Genomic DNA, 19,818 nt, shown 5'->3' with positions numbered 1-19,818 from the left:
TTTAGTTGTAGATAGTTTTGCTATCTGATGAAGTTAGCCATTTATAATATCTATAAGTTGTTTAAAAATTAAGTTAGAGGAAAAGCAGGAGGTATAAGAGGCTACTACATGAATGAAGCATGAATAAAACATGACTGTTCTGTGCAAGGATCTCTCCTGCTCCTATTACAGACTGAGGCTTTCACTTACAATAGGTGATGGACTATAGCTTATTAGCAAATAAACAAGAATTTTCAGTTTAGTGGTTAAGGTTATAAGTTAGTTCATGGTTGCAGCGGTAATATGTGATCTTTTTTTAACAGAAGTAAGTGATTTTTTACCCAGCTGTAAAAATTATTTTCAAGGTAATGGAGGACACATTTTGTGAAATGTGTCCCCTTTTGTAGGATACAGGGAAGTGCTTTTGTGCTTCCATCAAACCTTTGGCGGTGGACCATGTTGAGCAGGTCAGTACGGATGTGCTCCTGGTTTTTACCAGGGGAAAGTTCAGCTGTGCAAACTTGCTGGCTTGCACAGACGTGTTACTAGTTAAGCGACAGAACGCTGGGTCCAAACCAACGGGCACACGTTGGGCAGGCCCCAGTTAAATTTCGTCACATTTTTATATATATATATATATGTATATATATATATATATATATATATATATATATATATATATATGTATATATATATATATATATATATATATATATATATATATATATATATATATATATATATATATATATAGGGAACACTCAAATAACACATCCTAGATCTGAATGAATGAAATATTCTCATTGAAAACTTTGTTCTGTACAAAGTTGAATGTGCTGACAACAAAACCACACAAAAATCATCAATGGAAATCAAATGTATTAACCAATGGAGGCCTGGATTTGGAGCCACACACAAAATTAAAGTGAAATGTTCCCTTTATTTTTTTGAGCAGTATATATATTTGCATACAATGGCAATCTGCAAAATTTATCAGTTGTTGTCATCATCAGCCTCAGTATCTGAAAACTTACTTGGAATGCCAGAGACTAGTTTGAGGGGCCGCAGGACTCTGACTGCTCTCAATGTTCTCAGATCAAAATCAGCCCCTACAGTGGCCAGGATCCTGCATACACAACAAACAGTCAGATTCACAACCAGATGTTTCATATTCCCCTGACTCCATTAGGTTCCCAAACAAAATGTGGTATACTTGTGCAGTTGCTGCTCACATTTACACCACTGCATCATAAATGACAATGAAAGAGAAGAAATAATCATTCTTTTTGAGATTTACAAAAAAACAAAAAAATGGACATTTAAATTACAGGAGACTTTGAAAAACAACAGACATCAAGACCCATTTCACATAGCTCCACCCTGAAGTGGATAAAACAGCTGATTGCACCTTGCTGCCATCAACAGAAACAGTAACCTGAGGTTAAAGTTTCCACCTAACATTGAAAAGGTGAGGATAATTCTGATAGATCTGAGATTGTGAAGCAGAGTTTACAGAGGGGGTTTTTATGCGGTGTCATTAGATGCAACATCTGATCTGATCCCTCTGACCTGATGTCTGGACACCCATTGCTGGACATTTTCTGATGTTTGCTCCAAACAAGAGCAGTTACACTGATCTGTAAAAGAATGTAGTAGGACAGAAGGTGGAGTTGTAGAACCAGGTCAAATTGGAGACCTTGCCAATCCAGTGTCTAAAGGGTTGTGCGTATGAACCATTTCTTGGTTTTCATTAATATATTCAGATTTTGGCTCTTTATTTAGAGCTGTGTCTTTGCGCAGTCCTCAGGAGCCCTTTCTTTTCCTACCCATCATTTGTTTGTTTTGAACAAAACAACACATACATCAGAATTCACCACACTGTTCACACATCCACTTGTGAGCAACTGTGCCAGCAATCATAAGTTATGATTTTTGCTCTTTGCTTTTATGAATAATGTTATCTGTTGTGGCAAGCTGTGGCAGTGAGTGATGTCATAGTATTGTAAACTAATTAAGAAATTGTTAATGCGATCACCAGAGTTTACAGCCATCAGCCCTTGGTGTAAATGAGAGGCTTTCAGTGAAGAAAAAGTGATGTGCTTAGAGCATTGATTGTTGGGATGAGCAGAGCCACCCTCCCACCTCTCAGTTTGATTATTATTTCATCTTATCCACAGATGATCCCATCACACAGGTTCTGCACACCAAGGCGTTTAACCTTTCCATGGTTCTGTTCTTTGACTGCTCTTCAGCTTGTAGCTCTAAAGGCTGAAAAATTGCTTTGGACCAACAAAGCCTACATCTTCTATTTGTTTCACTCAATAGGTGGCAGTAAAACCCTTTTTACTTGTTCCTTGAACTAAAAATTAATGTTTTCTCATCAGACTGATGTTTCATAATAATATTAACCATATGTCCGTTTGCTGCACAGTGTTGTTTCTTTCTTTTCCTTTGTAGCTCAGTGTGATTGTGTTGGTGCAGCACCAGGCAGACTGCAGGAACGATGCATGTTATGGACCAAAGCAGACAGACAGCAAAAGGAGCAAGAGAAGGAACGAAACAGAGATATACTTAGGGAGGGGAATCCAAAGCAAAGACCATTTAGAGTGTTGCCATGGAAACAAAGGAGACTAATCTCATTAGAAACTAACAGCCACAGGAGAAACACTGGAGAAGAGGGAGAACACAACACTTTCTCACAAATATCCCTTCAGTAGAGGTGGGTAGTAACTTAAATAAAACAGGACTGGTAGTAGTAGTTTTACTGCGCCATACTGTGCACTTCTACTTGAGTCATGTTATTTGGATGTAATGTTTCTCTTACTTGGGTACAATTTCAGGCTGCTTAGTGAAGCTCCAGCGGCTTCACTAAATGAAGGTCAAGCAGATTTTGATCAAAAATGCTCCAGACAGAAACAGACCTGCAGTTTATGTTCAAGTCTTGTTTGCACACAAGTTTCTTTGTTTTAACATTATTTTGCTGAGCCTGCTGTTCTGTATGCAGGGACAGTGAATTTACACTGAATATTGTCTAACATGGTTCTTCTGAATGAAATAATTATTTTGTAGCAATGCTATTTTATTCATTTTTTAAAACACCAGAATTTGCACATTATTTTGGTCTGTGGTTATATCATATTCACAAATTTGATCGGTTGTTAACAACCAGTCAGTCAGTATTTGAGCATCCTTTTAACATTTTCTTTTGCTCTTACTTGAACTATTTTCTGGATGACTGTTTTGTACTTTTGAGTAAATATACATTGAAGTAATTGGAAGCTCATCATAAATAAAACACCATCAACAGGAAAAGAAGAAATTTTAATCATTTTTACACTTAGCTATTATAACGGTTTCAGATATGACTTAATGTTGTGTGCTCTGGATAAAGGAAGACAAACTAAGGTTCTCCGTTTCATGTTTCTGACCATGGAGCTAAATCTCAATGTGTGCTTCACAGACCACTGAGCAGGTGGAAACTGTTAGAAACACTGGACAGAATGAAACAATGCTTTCTATGACACACTCACTAAGGTCCAAGCATCTGTGATCTGCTAAAGATAAACGTTATGGGTGGATCTGATGAGACTTGACTATTAACTAGTTTGTTTTCAACAGCCATCCTAGTTCCAAGATTCCTGCCTCCAAAGCTACAGAAAGTCTCAGCTTATTGCATGAGTAATTATCACTACAGAAGGCAAAAGATAACTAAGCAAGTGTCACATGCAGCAGAAGCTAAGTGCTGGAAGCCATGCTAAAGCTAACAGACCTTAGATATAGCAAAACAATCAGAGGTGTTATTACACCAAGACAAAGGTGTGAAAGCGAAACCGAGCATTAAAAGCATATGTTGGTGCTTTAGGTATAAAAGGGTGAGCTACAATAAAATGATTTAACACTTTCAGTTTGTCAAAAGAAGGTAGAGATTTAAGCAGCAGGAGGGCACAGCAGACTGTACTGCAGATGTCAGTATGTTACCAGAACTGTGAAGACTGGCTGACTGACAAAAAACCATGGAAATGACCAATACTCAAAGCAGGCTGAAGGGTGTGGTTCATAATAGCTACATTATTATATTACTGTTGTGTTTTCAGTGAGCAATACTTGGTTTGCAAAGGAGTGTTTGTAAAACAGGAGTTCTTGGTTAACCTAATGAATTCCCACTTTGTAAGACTTTGTAACATCCTGCTGGATGGAGTCTCACATCTCCTGTCAGAGGTAACAGTGATCTCACAGAGAAAACTGAAAGAATAATTCAAATTTTCCTGTTTAAACCTAGATGACCAGATGACTGTGTGGATAGTCTGAGGTCCTTCTCACTGGTTAGGCAGCAGGCTGCCCAGGGCTCTGAGTGTTGGAGGAGGTGCTGTTTTAAAACAAAACAAAAATTAAATAAATAATAATAATAATAATAATAATAATAATAATAATAATAATAATAATAATAATAATAATAATTTTGGTAATCATAACAGTAATAATGTACAGTTGTGACCAGCAACTTTTGATCTTGTTCTGTGTTGTGTCGTTGACTTTACATCAATCATGTAGCAACAGTGGAGAGGAAAAGCTCCCTTTTAACAGGAAGAAATCTCCAGCAGAACCAGAACTGGACTCAGTACAACAGAGTACAATAAGTTCTTTTTCATGAGTCCTCTCTGCAAGGTACAGCTTCAGAACCAGGAGTAGCAGAGTGGCTCAATGGGTAGAGTAGTTGTCGTGCATCAGAAGGTTGTGGGTTTGATTCCAGCTGATGTGCCCCACTGCAATGCACTTAGCCCCAATTTGGCTACCTATTGGTTTATGTGTGTCAATTAGTGAATGTGTAATTATACTGCTTTCAGTGGTCAGTATAACAAGAAAAATGCTACATAAATTGAATCCATTTTCAATTTAAATGAGCAAGTCATAAACTACTCAATAGGGGATAAATAAATGATTGGGAGATTTCTTCAGTCATTTTGCTTTTTGTGTAATAAGCTTATGAAGCAACTGAACTATGAAACACATATAATGAAGTGTAAAATCAGCTGTTGAGCTCCAACAGAGCAGACATGTATAGCATAGCTAAAAGTGAACTTAAGCTGAAGAAGGGAACACAAAATAGCTCTCTCTCTAAACACAAAGCACAACGTTGATTGTTACAGGATGTATGCTGTTGTACTTTGGTCTCAACCCTTCTAGTTTTGTTGTCTGAATTAACCCCAGTTTTGCAGTTGACTGTGTTCGCCAAAAGCAAAGTTGTTTCTGGTTTTGTTTCAGTGGGTGTTGTGCAGGCTGCCTAGACAAGGCTCACAGTCATACCATTATGTCTGTGCCAAAGTAAAACTGTGACTGCAGAGATAAAAGTTAACAGATGGTGAACCTTCAAAGACCAAATATTATCTTTATTTCTTCTAACAGAACATTTTGATGAAAATATTAGAAGTAAAAAAATAGACAGCACACTGACCACAGGAACTAAACCACAAAACTGTTGTCAAATTACCAATGCAGTACTTAATGTATGAACCTGGATTGGTGTGTGTTGCTGGACATTTGTATAAAGCTACTGAACCCTCGTGTTGTCTTAACATTCTGTTTACTCCCCTTGTCCTATGGGTCAAAAATGACCCGCCCTAACAAAAGCCCCAAAGTAAAGCAAATGAATTGAATTTTGAATCCAAAATATATTTGGCATGATGAAACAATCTGTTATTTATCAATTCAGCTCAATTCAATAATTTTTATCATGTAGTTTTGTTATACAATACAAAAAGACAATTAACAGTTGTTGTTTTTACCACAAACCAAGTGTTGTAGCAATTTTCCTTTACAAAGTAAAGGTTTATTATTGTAATTATATAAATGTGAAGTTATTACTTCTGCATTAATTATGCTGAAAGGGAAAAAAAGTCAACAATTTGGAACTTTTTTGTCAACAGTTCATTCCTTTGTATTTTTTTAGGAAGTGAATTATAAAATACCTCTTGTAACACAACATAACAAAATGTAGCTTGATTTTGTGAATAATTTAAGATCAGCTCATGTGTTGTGTCTCATAATTATATGAAATGTTCACCACAAGATGAAGAATATAATATAAGGTATTGAACTGAACATAAGAAGAACATCTTCAGGAGACGATGTTCATCTTATGAAGATGTTCTTATGCTGAACATCCTCAACACAAGATGAAGAACATCTTCTGTTCAACAACAAAAGATGTTGAACTTATAAGATGTTTTTATATTGAACATCTTCAACATAAGATGAAGATCATTCTATCCTTACCACCCCATGTTGAACTTAAGATGAAGAACATCCCACATTGAACACAAAATGTTCAACACAAGATGTTCAAGAAAATCTTCATACATGTTCTTCACCGTATGAAGACGCTCCTACGTTGAATATCTTCAGTACAAGAATTTGTTCAACATAAGATGTTCAACTTCTTATGCTGAAGATCCCATGTAGATCAGTATGTGCAAACATACAACGTAGCAGCTGTTAGTGAAACATCTATTCATGGCTTCAGCAAGGAACCAACTAGTGGTTCTCAGATTCAGCATAGCTTCATATCCTTGATACCTAATTTGATTTTATTATGTCTGAGATTATTTTTTGTTTTGTTTGGGAACTTGTGTGATGTGAGGGATTAGCTGCTGATTGAGAGTGCAGGTCAAATGCAAGTTTAATTCGTACATCAATCCAGTTTCTTTGATGTGTGTGTGTGTGTGTGTGTGTGTGTGTGTGCGTGGGTGTGTGTGTGTGTGTGTGTGTGTGTGTGTGTGTGTGTGTGTGTGTGTGTGTGTGTGTGTGTGTGTGTGTGTGTGTGTGCGCGTGTGTTTGCGTGTGTGTGGAGGGGGGAGTGGTGTGTGTGCAGGTTTGTGTGTGGGGTGGTGTGTGTGTATATATTAGAGAGAGTTTGTGTGTGTTGAACTCTTTTTTTTTTGGTGTTTAAATGGTTTTAAAATTCATCGGTCCAAAATGACCCATAAGACAATTTTTGGACCCTAGTGGTGCTCAGCCCACATGGAAATATAAACAAAAACAAAGTGTCACTTTTTTTTAATGATGGGGTCAATTTAGGAAAAGTCATAAAATTTCAAGTCGGAAAAAGATAGTTCAGGGTATTTTTTCTACAGCTAAACATGCTACTGGGTCTCTTTTGACCCACAAGACAACACAAGGTTTAAAGTTAGTAAGTCTAGTTAATTGTAGGTGACAAATGATACAGGAGAGTTATAAAATAAAGAAGATTCTCTCTTTACCAAGCTGTCTGTTATGTTTTAAATCAGTCAAAACAAAGAATCTATCAGCCACCCTACATGGAGTGCAACATGGCTTGTGTTGTTGATTTTCAGCTGTCCCTTATATCAAGCATGCAGTGACAGCAGAGAGAAAAAAAACTCCCCTTTAACAAGGAAGAAACCTCCAGCAGAAGCAGAATCTGATTCAGTGACAAGTCATGTAACTCATCACACAACTTGTCATGAGTCATGTGACAAGTTACAAGGTTATATTGAAAGGCTCCAACACTCACAGTGTGAGGACTATTGAACTGAACCAGAAAAACATGACAATGTAAAACAAAGATCCCCCATTAGATCCTTGCACAGCCTGATATCAGGAATGTTTATTTTTTAAAAGCTTCTGTTGGCTCTAGAGGCCTTTATTTGTTAGTGAATTGACAGGAAAGAAAAAGAGAGAGAGAGGTGAAGCCATGCAGCAAAGGTCATCAGGCCGGAACTCGAACCTGTGATGTCCAAGTTGAGGACTAAAGTCTCCATATGCAGGTTGTGCTTTTCCCTTGCACCATCGCAGTACCCCAGAGTAAACTTTAATGAATCATACACAAATCTGATAGAAAATTATATGTACTAGATATAAAACATGTATAACTCAGAAAAGCCCACACAATTTTCTGTGTGATTGTTGCAGTTTCTTAAAGTTAACAATAACTAACTGATAAGGTTCTCTTCAAACCTTTGGTTTCTAATATGAAAACAGTATGAAGCTGAGGGTAATGATCTGAAGCTAACTTTTAATAATATTGGACATGGACTTGGACTAATGGTAAAGTAGATGTTCTTTATTGCTAAATTTGAAACTTAGCAACTTGCAACACAAATCGGTCCAGCTGTCACATCTAAAGAACTCAGTTCTTAGTGAGTCATTGCTGTTCTCTAATTGCCATGAGGCTTGAAATAGTGATTTGTTATTGTTGGTATGTGTGTTGATACATGTTTTAGTGTATATGAATGTGGAGCTCTTTACAGTCTCTATGAGGATTAGCTGCCTCCCCTGACCACACTGCAGAAGCTATCAGTGTAGCGCAGCCCTGATAAGATGTCCAGACCGCTGCTGTAATGGCCTCCATCCACGGCCCAGCCCTTCAATTATGGTTATCATATGAGTCTGCTGAACACCAATTCAATAAAGGCCTGCTTGGGCTGCTCCCAACATCTCACACACACACACACGCACACACACACACACACACGCATGCACACACACAAACACACACATATTCTCCCACAGCTCATAAATACTACAGTTGAGAAAAATCTCCCTGGAACTCTCATATTGCATTGTGTATTGTGTATTGCATATAATAAATATTGATATTTTTTGCATTCTATGGAATTATTACATAAAACAGGATTGTTTGAGATCTAGAAAAACCAAAGCAGTTGTTAATCTAACAACTGTCACTGACTTTGGTTCTGTCTGCCTGGAGAAGCTCATCCTAAAACATAATCCAAAGTTGCAAGGATTTGGGCAAACTTTCTGATTATGTTTTAGGCTCATTTTTGGCTTTGGAAGATAAAGGAAAATCATAATATCAGAGTATATGAAGGAAAGGAACCTAGAATCTCAGCTAATGCAGACTTGGATACACTCCGAAGCTGAGTGAGTCAAAAATAACCAGAATCAGTTGGCTTCACATTTTTCTAGCTCTGACCAGTGATAGTTTTAAAAACTAATAGAACGACCTCCATAGAAAGGTGCACACTGTGGTCCATCTGCTGGTGTGATGGAGACTTCAGCTCTGAGGAGGAACTTTGTGGAAAAGGCGGTGCTTGGTGAGATTAAGTGTTTTTGAGATTATCTGTTCTAGTGGCGTAGGATTTCTCAAACATGCATGAAAGAATAAATGAAACACTCCAGGTATGATTTTGATGAGGGAATAACATAAAATGACATAAGCTCACAATAGTTGTTATTACATAACACTGCCCTTTTAAGATTGATTCCTCTTTCTAGTAGTGGATGATGTGCATTTGGAAGGATTTTTGCTGATTTTTTTTTATTTTTAGACATTTGTTAGGTTGACCAACCACTTTCAGTTTGGTAATCAGCAACAAGCACAAGTTGATTTGCAACTGGTAGAAGTTGCTTCTGTATGTTTGTCTTTAACCAAATCAAAAGACGCTGCTGCTCCCTGTGCCTTCCCTTTCCATGTGTCTAGTCATGTGAAGAGATAGTAAATAAAGTAAACAATTACTAATCATTCAGGCCATAAAGGCTACTTACAATAAGTGAACATATGATTTTCTGTTAGATGTAAAAGGATCTAACAGAAAAATTAGATCCTTTTTTCTGTTTGCACAAAGCAGCCATCATGGGTTAGTAAAGAACATGAAAATATTGTGATATGACTCACTGTTACATTTTCTACCCAGCACTACATCTTTGAGCTATGTCTTACCATAAACATTTTGTTGTATGAGCTGCACATTGGTGCAGTTGGTAGCATCATTGCCTGGCAACAAAAAGGTTTTGAGTTCAGATCAGTCTGGGGTCTTTGCATATTCTCCCCCTGGATGTGTGGGTTCTCTCTGGGTCCTCTGACCTCCTGCCACAGTCCAAAAGGCTTGATTGGTTGATATAAATAAATGTGCATGGATTTTGTGTACAGTCAGACACATTTTAAGGTTGAGAAGAAAGTAGAAAAAAAATCAACTTTTTATAATTATTTAAGGAGTATTATTATATCAGACCTTTACAAGATTTGAAATACTTATTACCCCATGAAGATTAGTCAGCTTTACTGTTATTTTGAAATGATCCTGGCAGAATACGTCTTAGCCTGATAGTTGCTTAATGCCTGCTGCTCCTCTCTTCCTCCAGGGCATGCTGTCAGAAACGCCGTGTGCCTGTCAGAGAGGATTGCATTCTGTCGGCCACACCAGTTGTACATGTTGCCATTTTTGTAACTTTGTGTGCTGTACAAGTCAGCAAACAGGAAGTGCAGCAAGATATTCTAAAAGAATATTTAGTTGATGCAAAGTCGAATATTAACAATGCGGTGATAATTATAGTAAAATTTTTAATACTCTCAAAAATGCCTAAAAGATCTAAGAGGAACAAGTACAAGGTCAAACTGTGTATTATCAGTGGACTCTCTATAGTTTCTTCTTCTTCTGCTAACTGCTGAATTCAGGCAGATTTAAAATCAGCTGAAATGAGCTCCACATGGCCGCAGTCTGACCAGCTGCTGGGAGTCTTCTAGTTTCTTTTTCATTTGCACTCTTACTTTGATTAAATGTTTTACTGGGAAAGATCACCAAAATCACTCTGGATTTCATTCATAAAGAAACACGGTTGTATTAGCGAGGGAGTCTACGGCCTGCGATCAGGATAAACTGAGACTTTGGATCCAAACAAGCTTCTGGACAAACAGTGGTCCTGCTTTGCTCCTGTAGTGTTTATAGTTGTTGAAATGTCACAATTTATCAAGAAAAATATGCAAAATAAAACATTCAACAGCTTTTTGTTGTTATTAATCTTTGGTTAGAGAGATTAAAGTGTTCATATGTGCATGCAACATAAAAAGTGAACTCATGGATGATTTTTATGTGCATTCATTTTTCCTCATTTCATATTCAGAGGTGTCTCAACAACAACTTGAACATTGTGGTTATCTTTTGGGAAATGCTGCTTATTTCCTTCTTGGTTGACTGAAAATATCTGTCTGCCTAAGGTGTGAATAATTTTGGGCTTAAAACTACCTGAAAAGTTATGAACCATCCCATCAGCTACAGCAGCATTTATGACTGCAGTCCAGTGTCTTAACAACCGTCCACTTGGACACATAGTGTGTTATAAGGTTCTGCCAAACAGATGATAGCCAGCTGTTTGTGGTCAATCTGCAGGGGAAAGTAAAAGTGTGCTGCTTTGAGTTTAAAGGCCAAATACACTTTGCTCTCTTATTGTAATAATTCAGATCAAAGGTTGCTGAGCACTGAATGTCTCAGAAGAGACAGACTTAGTGAGCCAGATGAGCTGAGTTGAATCAAGAGGCTCAGTGCTGACCGCCCTCAAAAGCCAGTATGCTACTTTCATTATTTATTCATAAAGAAGCTGTTTCTCTGTCATCGTTATATTAATAAAGTATATCACAGACATTTCAATCAGACCTCCAGACCTGTGAAAAATAGTTTCTTAAAACAGAAACATAAAAAGCACAGATCTATGCAGGACTGCAGAAGCAGACATTTTTGTGGATCCTGTGTGTTTCTAACATTTTCCAGTGAGTGCCTCCCTTTGTGTTCAGCTAGTGGGAATGAAAACTCAGATGACTTGCAGTGGGAGGAGCAGCAGGTATAATGAGGTGTTTGGGAACTGGCCTGCTGCTCTGCTTGTTGCAGCGAGGCTCTTGGTACAAACCCAGGATGGTTCAAATAAATCCAAAAGCATCATGCAAGACAAACTGAGCAGTTCCCTGCTGAGTCCAGCCGTCGCTCTGGGACTTTTTACAGCATAACAGTATCCTCTGCCACTGCCATCACCCCCCACCCACACACACACACACACACACACACACACACACACACGCACACACACACACACACACACACACACACACACCCCCCCACACACACACACACAGCCTTCTCTGCTCCGTCTCTCCTCATACACAACACTACTCTTGCAGTTTTCTCATCCGGCCCCAGGGGAGGATGTCTGTTTACAACACTGAAAACACAAGAAAGCTTTACTCCTTAAAGATTAAATATTGTTAGTAAAAATAGAACATGGCATGATTTATTTCTAGGATTTCTCATCAGAAAAATAAAGAATGACGAAAAGATATTTTTCAGCATCTACAAAATTGTATAACAGTCAGTACTGTCCATTTATTATCTTATTTGATTGGGAGGCAAACAAAGCAACAAAAGACAGCATAAAGCTTTGAATGTGATTTAAATATTTTTGAAGCCGCATGTGGAGTTTAAACTTAGAATCAAGGAAATTAATCCAATACATGTAGAAATACATTTCAAAGAGATGCATCAAGGGAACAGACAGCAGGGGTTATGTACAGAAAATCCACTCCAGCACGACAGAAATAAATAAATTATTATTATTATTATTATTATTATTATTATAGCCTTTAAAGGAGTACAAATGACTGGGCAAATAGTTGTATAAAAACAGTAAAAGAAAAAAGAAATGACAATTAACAAAATTGCGTATCTAAGTTCAAACTATTTATTTATTTACTTATTCATTTATTGGTCGCTACATTAATGTGTGCAACTCCTAAATCACAAAGGCAGACATATTTGGTAGGTTATTGAAGCCGTCTGTATGTCAGTAATATATCTGGCCTGTTAGATGAGCTCAGAGCTCCTGGCAGCTGAGACCCTAAAGCCCACAGAGACCCAATAAGGTGATGATGGATAAGACAGAAGAATGAGGAAAATGTGATCTTATCACAATTAATAATATTACTGCAAACTTCAGGAAAAATATGGGAGATATAATGTTTTCATAAGATTTTGCTGCCCCAGTAACAACATTTAATACCTTCAGCAACAGTGTAGTAATAGCACCAATAAAATGAACCATTATGGACAATAATATAGATATTACTATGCATGGTGATCGTTATAACAATGTTCATCCTCGTTGTTCTGCAGTGGATAGCACTGCAAGAAGGTTCCATGTGCAGATTAATGACTAAACACAGTTCTAGTGTTTCCTGCGACGTTTGCAGGAAGCAGCTGATCCAGAGGCCTCTGACATGAACCCTGAACAGTACTCAATAACTGACAGGAATTCTCAATAACACAACATTGTTTCCTCTGAAAAATATCAGGAATCATCATAAACTCTGAAACATATGCATCTTGATCATTTCTGCAATGTGAGCACAGTGTTTCCTCCGGAGCTCTAAACATCTAATGCAGATAATACCATCTTATTAGGACTCAGTTTATTCAGACCGGAAGAAAACATCCTTTCATCTGGAACAGCTTGGCTTTACCAATCATTACAAAAGCAACACACACCCATACACAGAGCGAAGCTGCCCCTCCCCTCGTTAATCACTGCTGCCCATCAGCACTGTCAGTTACCAGCTGTGGAAGCCATTACATTAGGCCAGTGCTACTTACCCTGTTAGGACCACCACAAAGTCCATTACATTCCAGCCATTACGTAGGTAGGAGCCTTTGTGAAAAGCAAAACCCAAGGCAATGATCTTGATGCCTGCCTCAAAGCAAAATATTCCAATAAAGTAGGGCTCTGTGTCATCCTGGAATGGAAACAAGAAGAATTGGAGTTAGTAAGTTACAGATGATATCTTTAACAAGAGCACATTCTAGAATCTGTTTATCTTCCACTTTTAGTTGCACGAAACTCATCAGAACGTGCTATAGTTAGAAAAATGAAACATTTGACATAGTCCCAGTATTTCAGAACTTTACACCATGTTTGGCTGCACTAAAGATTTTATCAACACATTCAGTTTGGGTTTTCCATGGCCTGGTAAAAACCAGCCCTTTGTTTGCTTGAGAAACAACTGTTTCCTGGAGACGTGGACTCTGTTGAGGTTTTAAATTTTATCCAATTGCTAACGTTTGCCCATGACATGTGAATCCCCCAGGTGGATGCTAGAAAGCTTACCAGAAATAACCATCGTCCACTGCTAAGACAGAAGAGCCGATCTGAATGAGGCTGCTGTTAATGTTAGATCAATATTTGGAAACTCAGCCAATGCTTCCAAATACGTTGGACTGAACAACTTCAGTCACTTCCTCTGCTGTCATTGTCAAAACTACAAGTAGACTACAATTCTAGAGCAGCACAGAAAACTGACATCATCATTCCCAGCTTCTTCTGTTTGCTGATTAGATCGGTAGAATATCTTCTGGAGACAATCCGTGTGGAGGGGAGAGAGGCAAAACTGTTCTGGAAGTGAAATTTTTCTTCAAGCAGAGTTCAACAGGAAGGCTATGCTAGATTTTCATGAACACAGTATATGTGCTTCCTCTTAGTCATCAGGTTTTTAGCAAGACGCCTGAAGTTTGATGAAAACAGAATCATGACAGAGTGAGACAAAAACAAGCTCCTTTGCTGTTGTGGTTCCTTGAGCAGGAAGTTTTCACAGAAATGCACAAAGCAACTGCATCATCTTTCCTCCAACTATGTGTTCAAAGTTCAGGTAGAAACAGCACTCGCAGGTGATTTTTCAAAAAAAAAAAATTACTACTTTGCAGCGTTAGTTTAACAAAAACATCGGTATCTCTTGCACAGAGCCTCATGTAACAGATAACAGGCAGGGAACTTGTTATCTAACCTGACTCTTTATAGAAAATGAAATTCAGTGGTTTTATTATTAGTGTCTTACATTAAGCATACTAAAAGAAAAAACTAATTCAGGAATGTACAAGTTGAACCAACAGGTTGTTGATTTGTGAGGGTCAGTTTTTGTCATGGAACCGGTTCTACACTGGTGGAAACAGGAGGAACTGGTTCTGATTAGCACCAGAACCAGTTCTAGGGAAACCTCTCATTGCCATTGAGACCAGTGGTGGCATTTTGACTTTAAAATAATAAAGTCCTCATTTAAGGTAGTAATTAATACCTTAAATAAGTATTATTAATCTTCCAGAAGTTTAATAAATGAGTCTTTGGAAAAGAAAAACATTTAAATATTGCACCAGATATTGAGTCTGAAAACCCATTAAAGCTGTCCTTTTACATCTACTTGAGAAACAGAAGTAGAAACACAGCATCCTCTCTTTTTGTCTCCACATTGTTTGCTTGTCTAAATTGTTACGTATGAGAACTGATGGAAAGAAACAGTCTGACATCAGACCTTTAACCCATCCTGCTGAGGGACAGTCGGTGCCATCACTGTGATCCACTGTTCATCAGCTCTTTGCCTGCACAGGAGGGCTCACAGCACTAGCTTCTTTAATGGAAAGCTTTAACCAGAGGGCTGTCGGGGGGATTAGGGTACAGCAGGGGTAACCTGACAGAATGGCACACAGGGGAGATCAGAAGCAGCTCTGCAGGGTTCAGCCTCACCTGCAGCACTAAGGAGGCGGTGTGACGCTGCTGGTGAGACTAGGAATGAGGATCACTGGCAGTTAAAGAACTTGCAGACGGACACCAAGCTAACAAAACAAAAACGGCGGTCTAGTCTGGATCTGGTCCACTTAGAGAAGTTTTGCATGCTGCAGTGGAAGAAGTGTAATACTCACCAAACGTTCTGACAGCGGAGTTTTGTCCAAAGCTGGCAGGTGTTGCTCCAAGGCCAGAACAATGCAGTTTGCTATGATGGTGGCCAGGATCATGTACTCGAATGGAGTGACAGTGTTAAGGATGTTTGGTGAAAGGATGAGCTAACATAACAGAGCTGGAAATGATCTCTCTGCAGCTGAAACTAAGACACATTCAACTAGCATATCACTTTCAGTTAGGGGAGCTCTTGGTTCAGTTTCTCACTACCAATAAATGTGAGCTAGTATCATACTAGAAGGTAACAACAGGACGAGTCAACAGAGCAGAGCAAACAGCTGCTGTAAGAAGCAACATGTGTTCACCTGCATCACATGGCAACACCAGCGTTATTTCAGCATCCTCTCTGGATTACCAGCTGAACTATTTATATCTTGACATTATGATGTAAATCCACTAACGTCAAAAAGCTTTTCAGGTTATAGTGACATAAAAAATATGCAAACAGATAAAGTCTTAGAATCTGTTTTTTCACAAACAGCCTTCAGTCAAAAAGCTCTTGAGATTGTTTCATTTATGTGAATTTATGCTCGTGTTTGTCAAGAATTGTCAAGATTGAGCAATCTTGACAATCTGTGCCAAAATTGTTCATCTGAACACAGATTAGTGTCAAGATGAGCAATGAGTTACAGGATCTGGAAGTTCAGTGGGAATCAGTCCAGAGGAAATCTTAGCCACCATCCTGATATCCACTGAGCAGGATGACCAAGATGCTGCGCTGCATCCTTTTGTAGGCAGTGATTCAGATAGAAGCAGCCACGGAAACTGTTTGCAAATATGAAAATCCAAGTGAGCCAGAGACAGATATACAATTTACATGGGAACTTGACTATAAAAAATAACAAATGAACTCTTTACTGTGCGCATTAGTTAGTAGTAAAGATATCATATGAATATTTGAAGGCACAGCAGTGTCTGTCAGGAAGATGCTGTTGCTCCCTATGTAACTTTAGTAAACTGTGTTGACTGTGCATCACTGTATTGCTTCCCCTGATGCCTTTTGACTGGAATCCACTCTGAAGGAAGCAGCAGCAACTGGCACCAACTCAATGTTTTGCTCGGTCTGGTAAAAGTTGTGCCAATATAAAAACCTCTCCTCTGCACTAACTGGTCATGGATGTTACATCACTGAACCAGAATGCAATGTGAACCCAAAGTAATGGTGGACACTATAGTTCAAAATTAGAAGGACACTTCTGACTTATAATAGCACACAAACAAGGCTAAAGTATTCTCTCCTACTACCAATCTGACCACATTTTCTTTAATCTGAGAGCCTTGATACGGAAAACGCAGAAAGTTAAACTCTAACCTTTCATGCATCAGTGCTAAATATCTGCATGTTGTGATTGGTCCCTTAAGATCCACATCCTCAATAAAAATTAATCAAAAGTCCTTCCACTATATTGTATTCACTTCCTCATTTCACAAGGGGGAGTTATAATGTTATAACTGGGCTGGGGTTGTTTAGATCACTTCCCCCCATCATTAATGATTAAATAATAATTTTTGAAAACAACTGGATTGGCCTATATCAACAGAGTCTGACAGCAGAATTTATTTGAGGAAAATCAAACCAAAAACAGGGGCATGAGGGGAAGCACTTCTTCACAGCACTGTAAATGATCAATCATTCTTTTAGTAGGATTTGAAGCCTGACTGTTGGATCACAGCAGACAGCAGCTACTCCATGTCAGCAGCAGTTTGTTCAGACATCCTGACAAATGAATCTGTGAGTGCAGCTTGTTTGTTTCTTTGAGTCACACCCATGAGGAGAGCTGCTGTTTGAAGGCAGCCAGCAGCTCCAGAGGGACCGAGATCCTCCATCCTCACCGAGAAACTCACCAAACACCAGCCTTTATCCTGAGTTCTGAAGCCAAACCCAGTTCATAAATGTATGTTTCATGAAACACCAAAGACAATCAAAACAAACACACCTTCACAGAATAGAACACTGCAGCACAGCCTGGCTTCCAGAACGGCCCATATGATGGACTGAGGCTGTTTTATCGTTAAAAGATGATGTGAATAATATGCGCAGAAATGTTAACAGCAGATGTATTTCTGTGGCTGAAAGCCAAATAACCCCCAGCAGCAGCAGCAGCAGCAGCAGCAGCAGCAGCAGCTACCTGTTCCTTTATAATTTATACTGAATGAGGCTGCAGACATCATGAGACCTAACTGTACAATGAATGCTCCTAACATGTTTCTGACTGAGGTCTGCACTGTACACAGTAAGGATATGGCCATTCTGTGATCTTTTTGGCATATTTCCGAATGATATTATCCTCGCTAAAGATAAACAGGGAGCGGTTGACGGTGAGGCAGTTCTGTTTGACTGGAATGGGATTGTAAATAGCCATGGTCCTGGCTCTCTGAGCCATGGTCTGTTTGTACATCCTCTGGCCCCCCGGAGGCCCCGGCTGCCGGTTGGCCCCTCTGGCTGGCCCCGTGGGGCCGCTGCCTCTGAAGCGGCTGGACGCGTCGTCTTCAAAACGAGCCATTCTGAGACTGCGAAAATCTTGCTGGAGACACCGACACTGACAGAACAGGAATGGAGATGAAGCATCACAGCAGAGCCTGCTGCACCGTCCCCCGGCAGGTCCTCACTGACAGAGTCAGCAAGAAGATCCAGCAAAGCAATGAGAGTGGCTCCTCAGGGTCGCTCCGACAGCTCCTGGTCTCCGCGGCTCCCCATGCCGCCGGCAGCTCCGAGGTGAATTTGTTGCTCAAAGTTCAGCGGCTGCCCCTCCATGATGCATCATTTTCCTGGGTGTTGCTCCTCCGGCTGCCCGCCCCGCTCCTCAGAGGAGACAGATCCATCCATCCAGTGAAAACAACTTCCCAGCTGTTTGACTGCAGAGACGGGCTTCAGTCAGTCTGTGATCCCCAGCCTAAGAAGAACGCCCAGAAACAGCCGCATTTCCTCCTCCGGGAGGCTCCAGTCGGCGCCGAGTTGAATGAGGAGTGCGTGTTTCTTGGAGCTGCCGCTCCCCACGGAAGCTGAAAAAACACGCCGCCTTCAGACGATCCGTCTTCCGCAGAGGAATCACGGCTCGGCCGCTCGATTCCACGAAACCTCCTTTAAGAAGAATGTAGACTCCACTTTCCCGAGCGCCGCTCTTCCATACCCCCATGTGGCTGACAGACGCCAGCCAGTGGCTCCACCTGGACCGACCCTGTTTCCATAGCAACAGGGAAGGGCGCGAGCCACATCGTACAAAAACTTATCCCATCATCAACTATCAGAATAAGAGCTGTTCCTTTTTGTTTACTTATATTTTCATACTTGAGTTTAATGAAATAAATAAAATGAGTCTAAATGAAAAGCATCTCACACCAACTGGATTTATAAATCCAACCCCTGCATTCATAAATCATTGAGTCATAAATGATTCAAGTTTACAACGTTATTTTCCAACAACAAATTAACACATTAGGTAAATAATCCCACATTATATAAAGTGATCCAGGTAAGAACAGCTGGTTCACAGGAGAATAACAGCCAAGAATAGAAAGGTCAAAGGTTGTAAAAGGTTTAAGTCCCTCAGGGTTCTGCTTTAGGACACATCTGGTTCCTGTGGATAAACTACATTTTAAAACCTCTCATACCACATGTGGCCATCCTGTTTCCTTAGCAACATTGAATTACATATATGAGCAAATAAACTAAAAAATAGTTAACCCCTTAATGCCTCAATTCATATCCAGTTGTACAAAAAAAACTGCATTGCAAATTATAAATTTGAACATTGCCAGTTTAGAATTGGGCACTTAAGGAACGGATCAATCTCAGGTTTAAAATCAACAAGCTGGATGTTCTGGAGCGGCTGACTTGAAAAGGCCTCCTGGACAGTTTTACAACACACAGATGTGGAGAACAGACTCCATGTTTTCACTGCAGCCAAAGGAGTGTATGAACTTAAAGGGGTGAATATTTATTTTGTCACATATTTGTCTTTTTTTAAATATAGAAATCAGTTTTAAATTTGACAAAACAAATAATCACAATTGATTGTAAAAGTCATAAAGGGTAAAAAATAAAATAAATAAAAACATCCATTGTTGAATATCTTATTCATAAGTCAGTGGATTAAAGCAGAGGTGTCCGAAGTGGGTCCTCGAGGGCCGGCATCCTGCATGTTTTATTTCTCTCCCTGGTTTAACGCACCTGGACCAAATGATGTCTCATTAAAAGGCCAAACAGAACATTGACTTGCTGAAAAGGTTGTTACCACCCCCAGGGAGAGAACTAAAACATGCAGGATGCCGGGCCTCCAGGACCGAGTTTGGGCACCACTGGATTAAAGTCATCTA

The 19,818-nt window shown here is 39.3% G+C and overlaps 1 protein-coding gene across 1 annotated transcript in view; it reads right to left on the bottom strand.

The window, feature by feature from the left end:
- Positions 1-19,814, bottom strand: part of cacna1ba (calcium voltage-gated channel subunit alpha1 Ba) — a 69,389-nt gene extending 49,575 nt beyond the window's left edge. The window contains exons 1-4 of the mRNA XM_088009150.1: positions 17,746-19,814; positions 15,465-15,570; positions 13,371-13,510; positions 1,014-1,105 (exon numbers count right to left, since the gene is read on the bottom strand). Coding sequence (XP_087865276.1) covers positions 1,014-1,105; positions 13,371-13,510; positions 15,465-15,570; positions 17,746-18,005 — 598 coding nt within the window. The 5' untranslated portion in view covers positions 18,006-19,814. The remainder of the gene's footprint in view (positions 1-1,013; positions 1,106-13,370; positions 13,511-15,464; positions 15,571-17,745) is intronic.
- Positions 19,815-19,818: the final 4 nt, after the last annotated feature.

The sequence above is a fragment of the Poecilia mexicana genome, unplaced genomic scaffold (genome assembly GCF_051168715.1).
Source record: "Poecilia mexicana isolate PSO_F unplaced genomic scaffold, ASM5116871v1 scaffold_9, whole genome shotgun sequence".
Classification (NCBI taxonomy): domain Eukaryota; kingdom Metazoa; phylum Chordata; class Actinopteri; order Cyprinodontiformes; family Poeciliidae; genus Poecilia; species Poecilia mexicana.
This window is presented reverse-complemented; position numbering and strand designations above follow the sequence as displayed.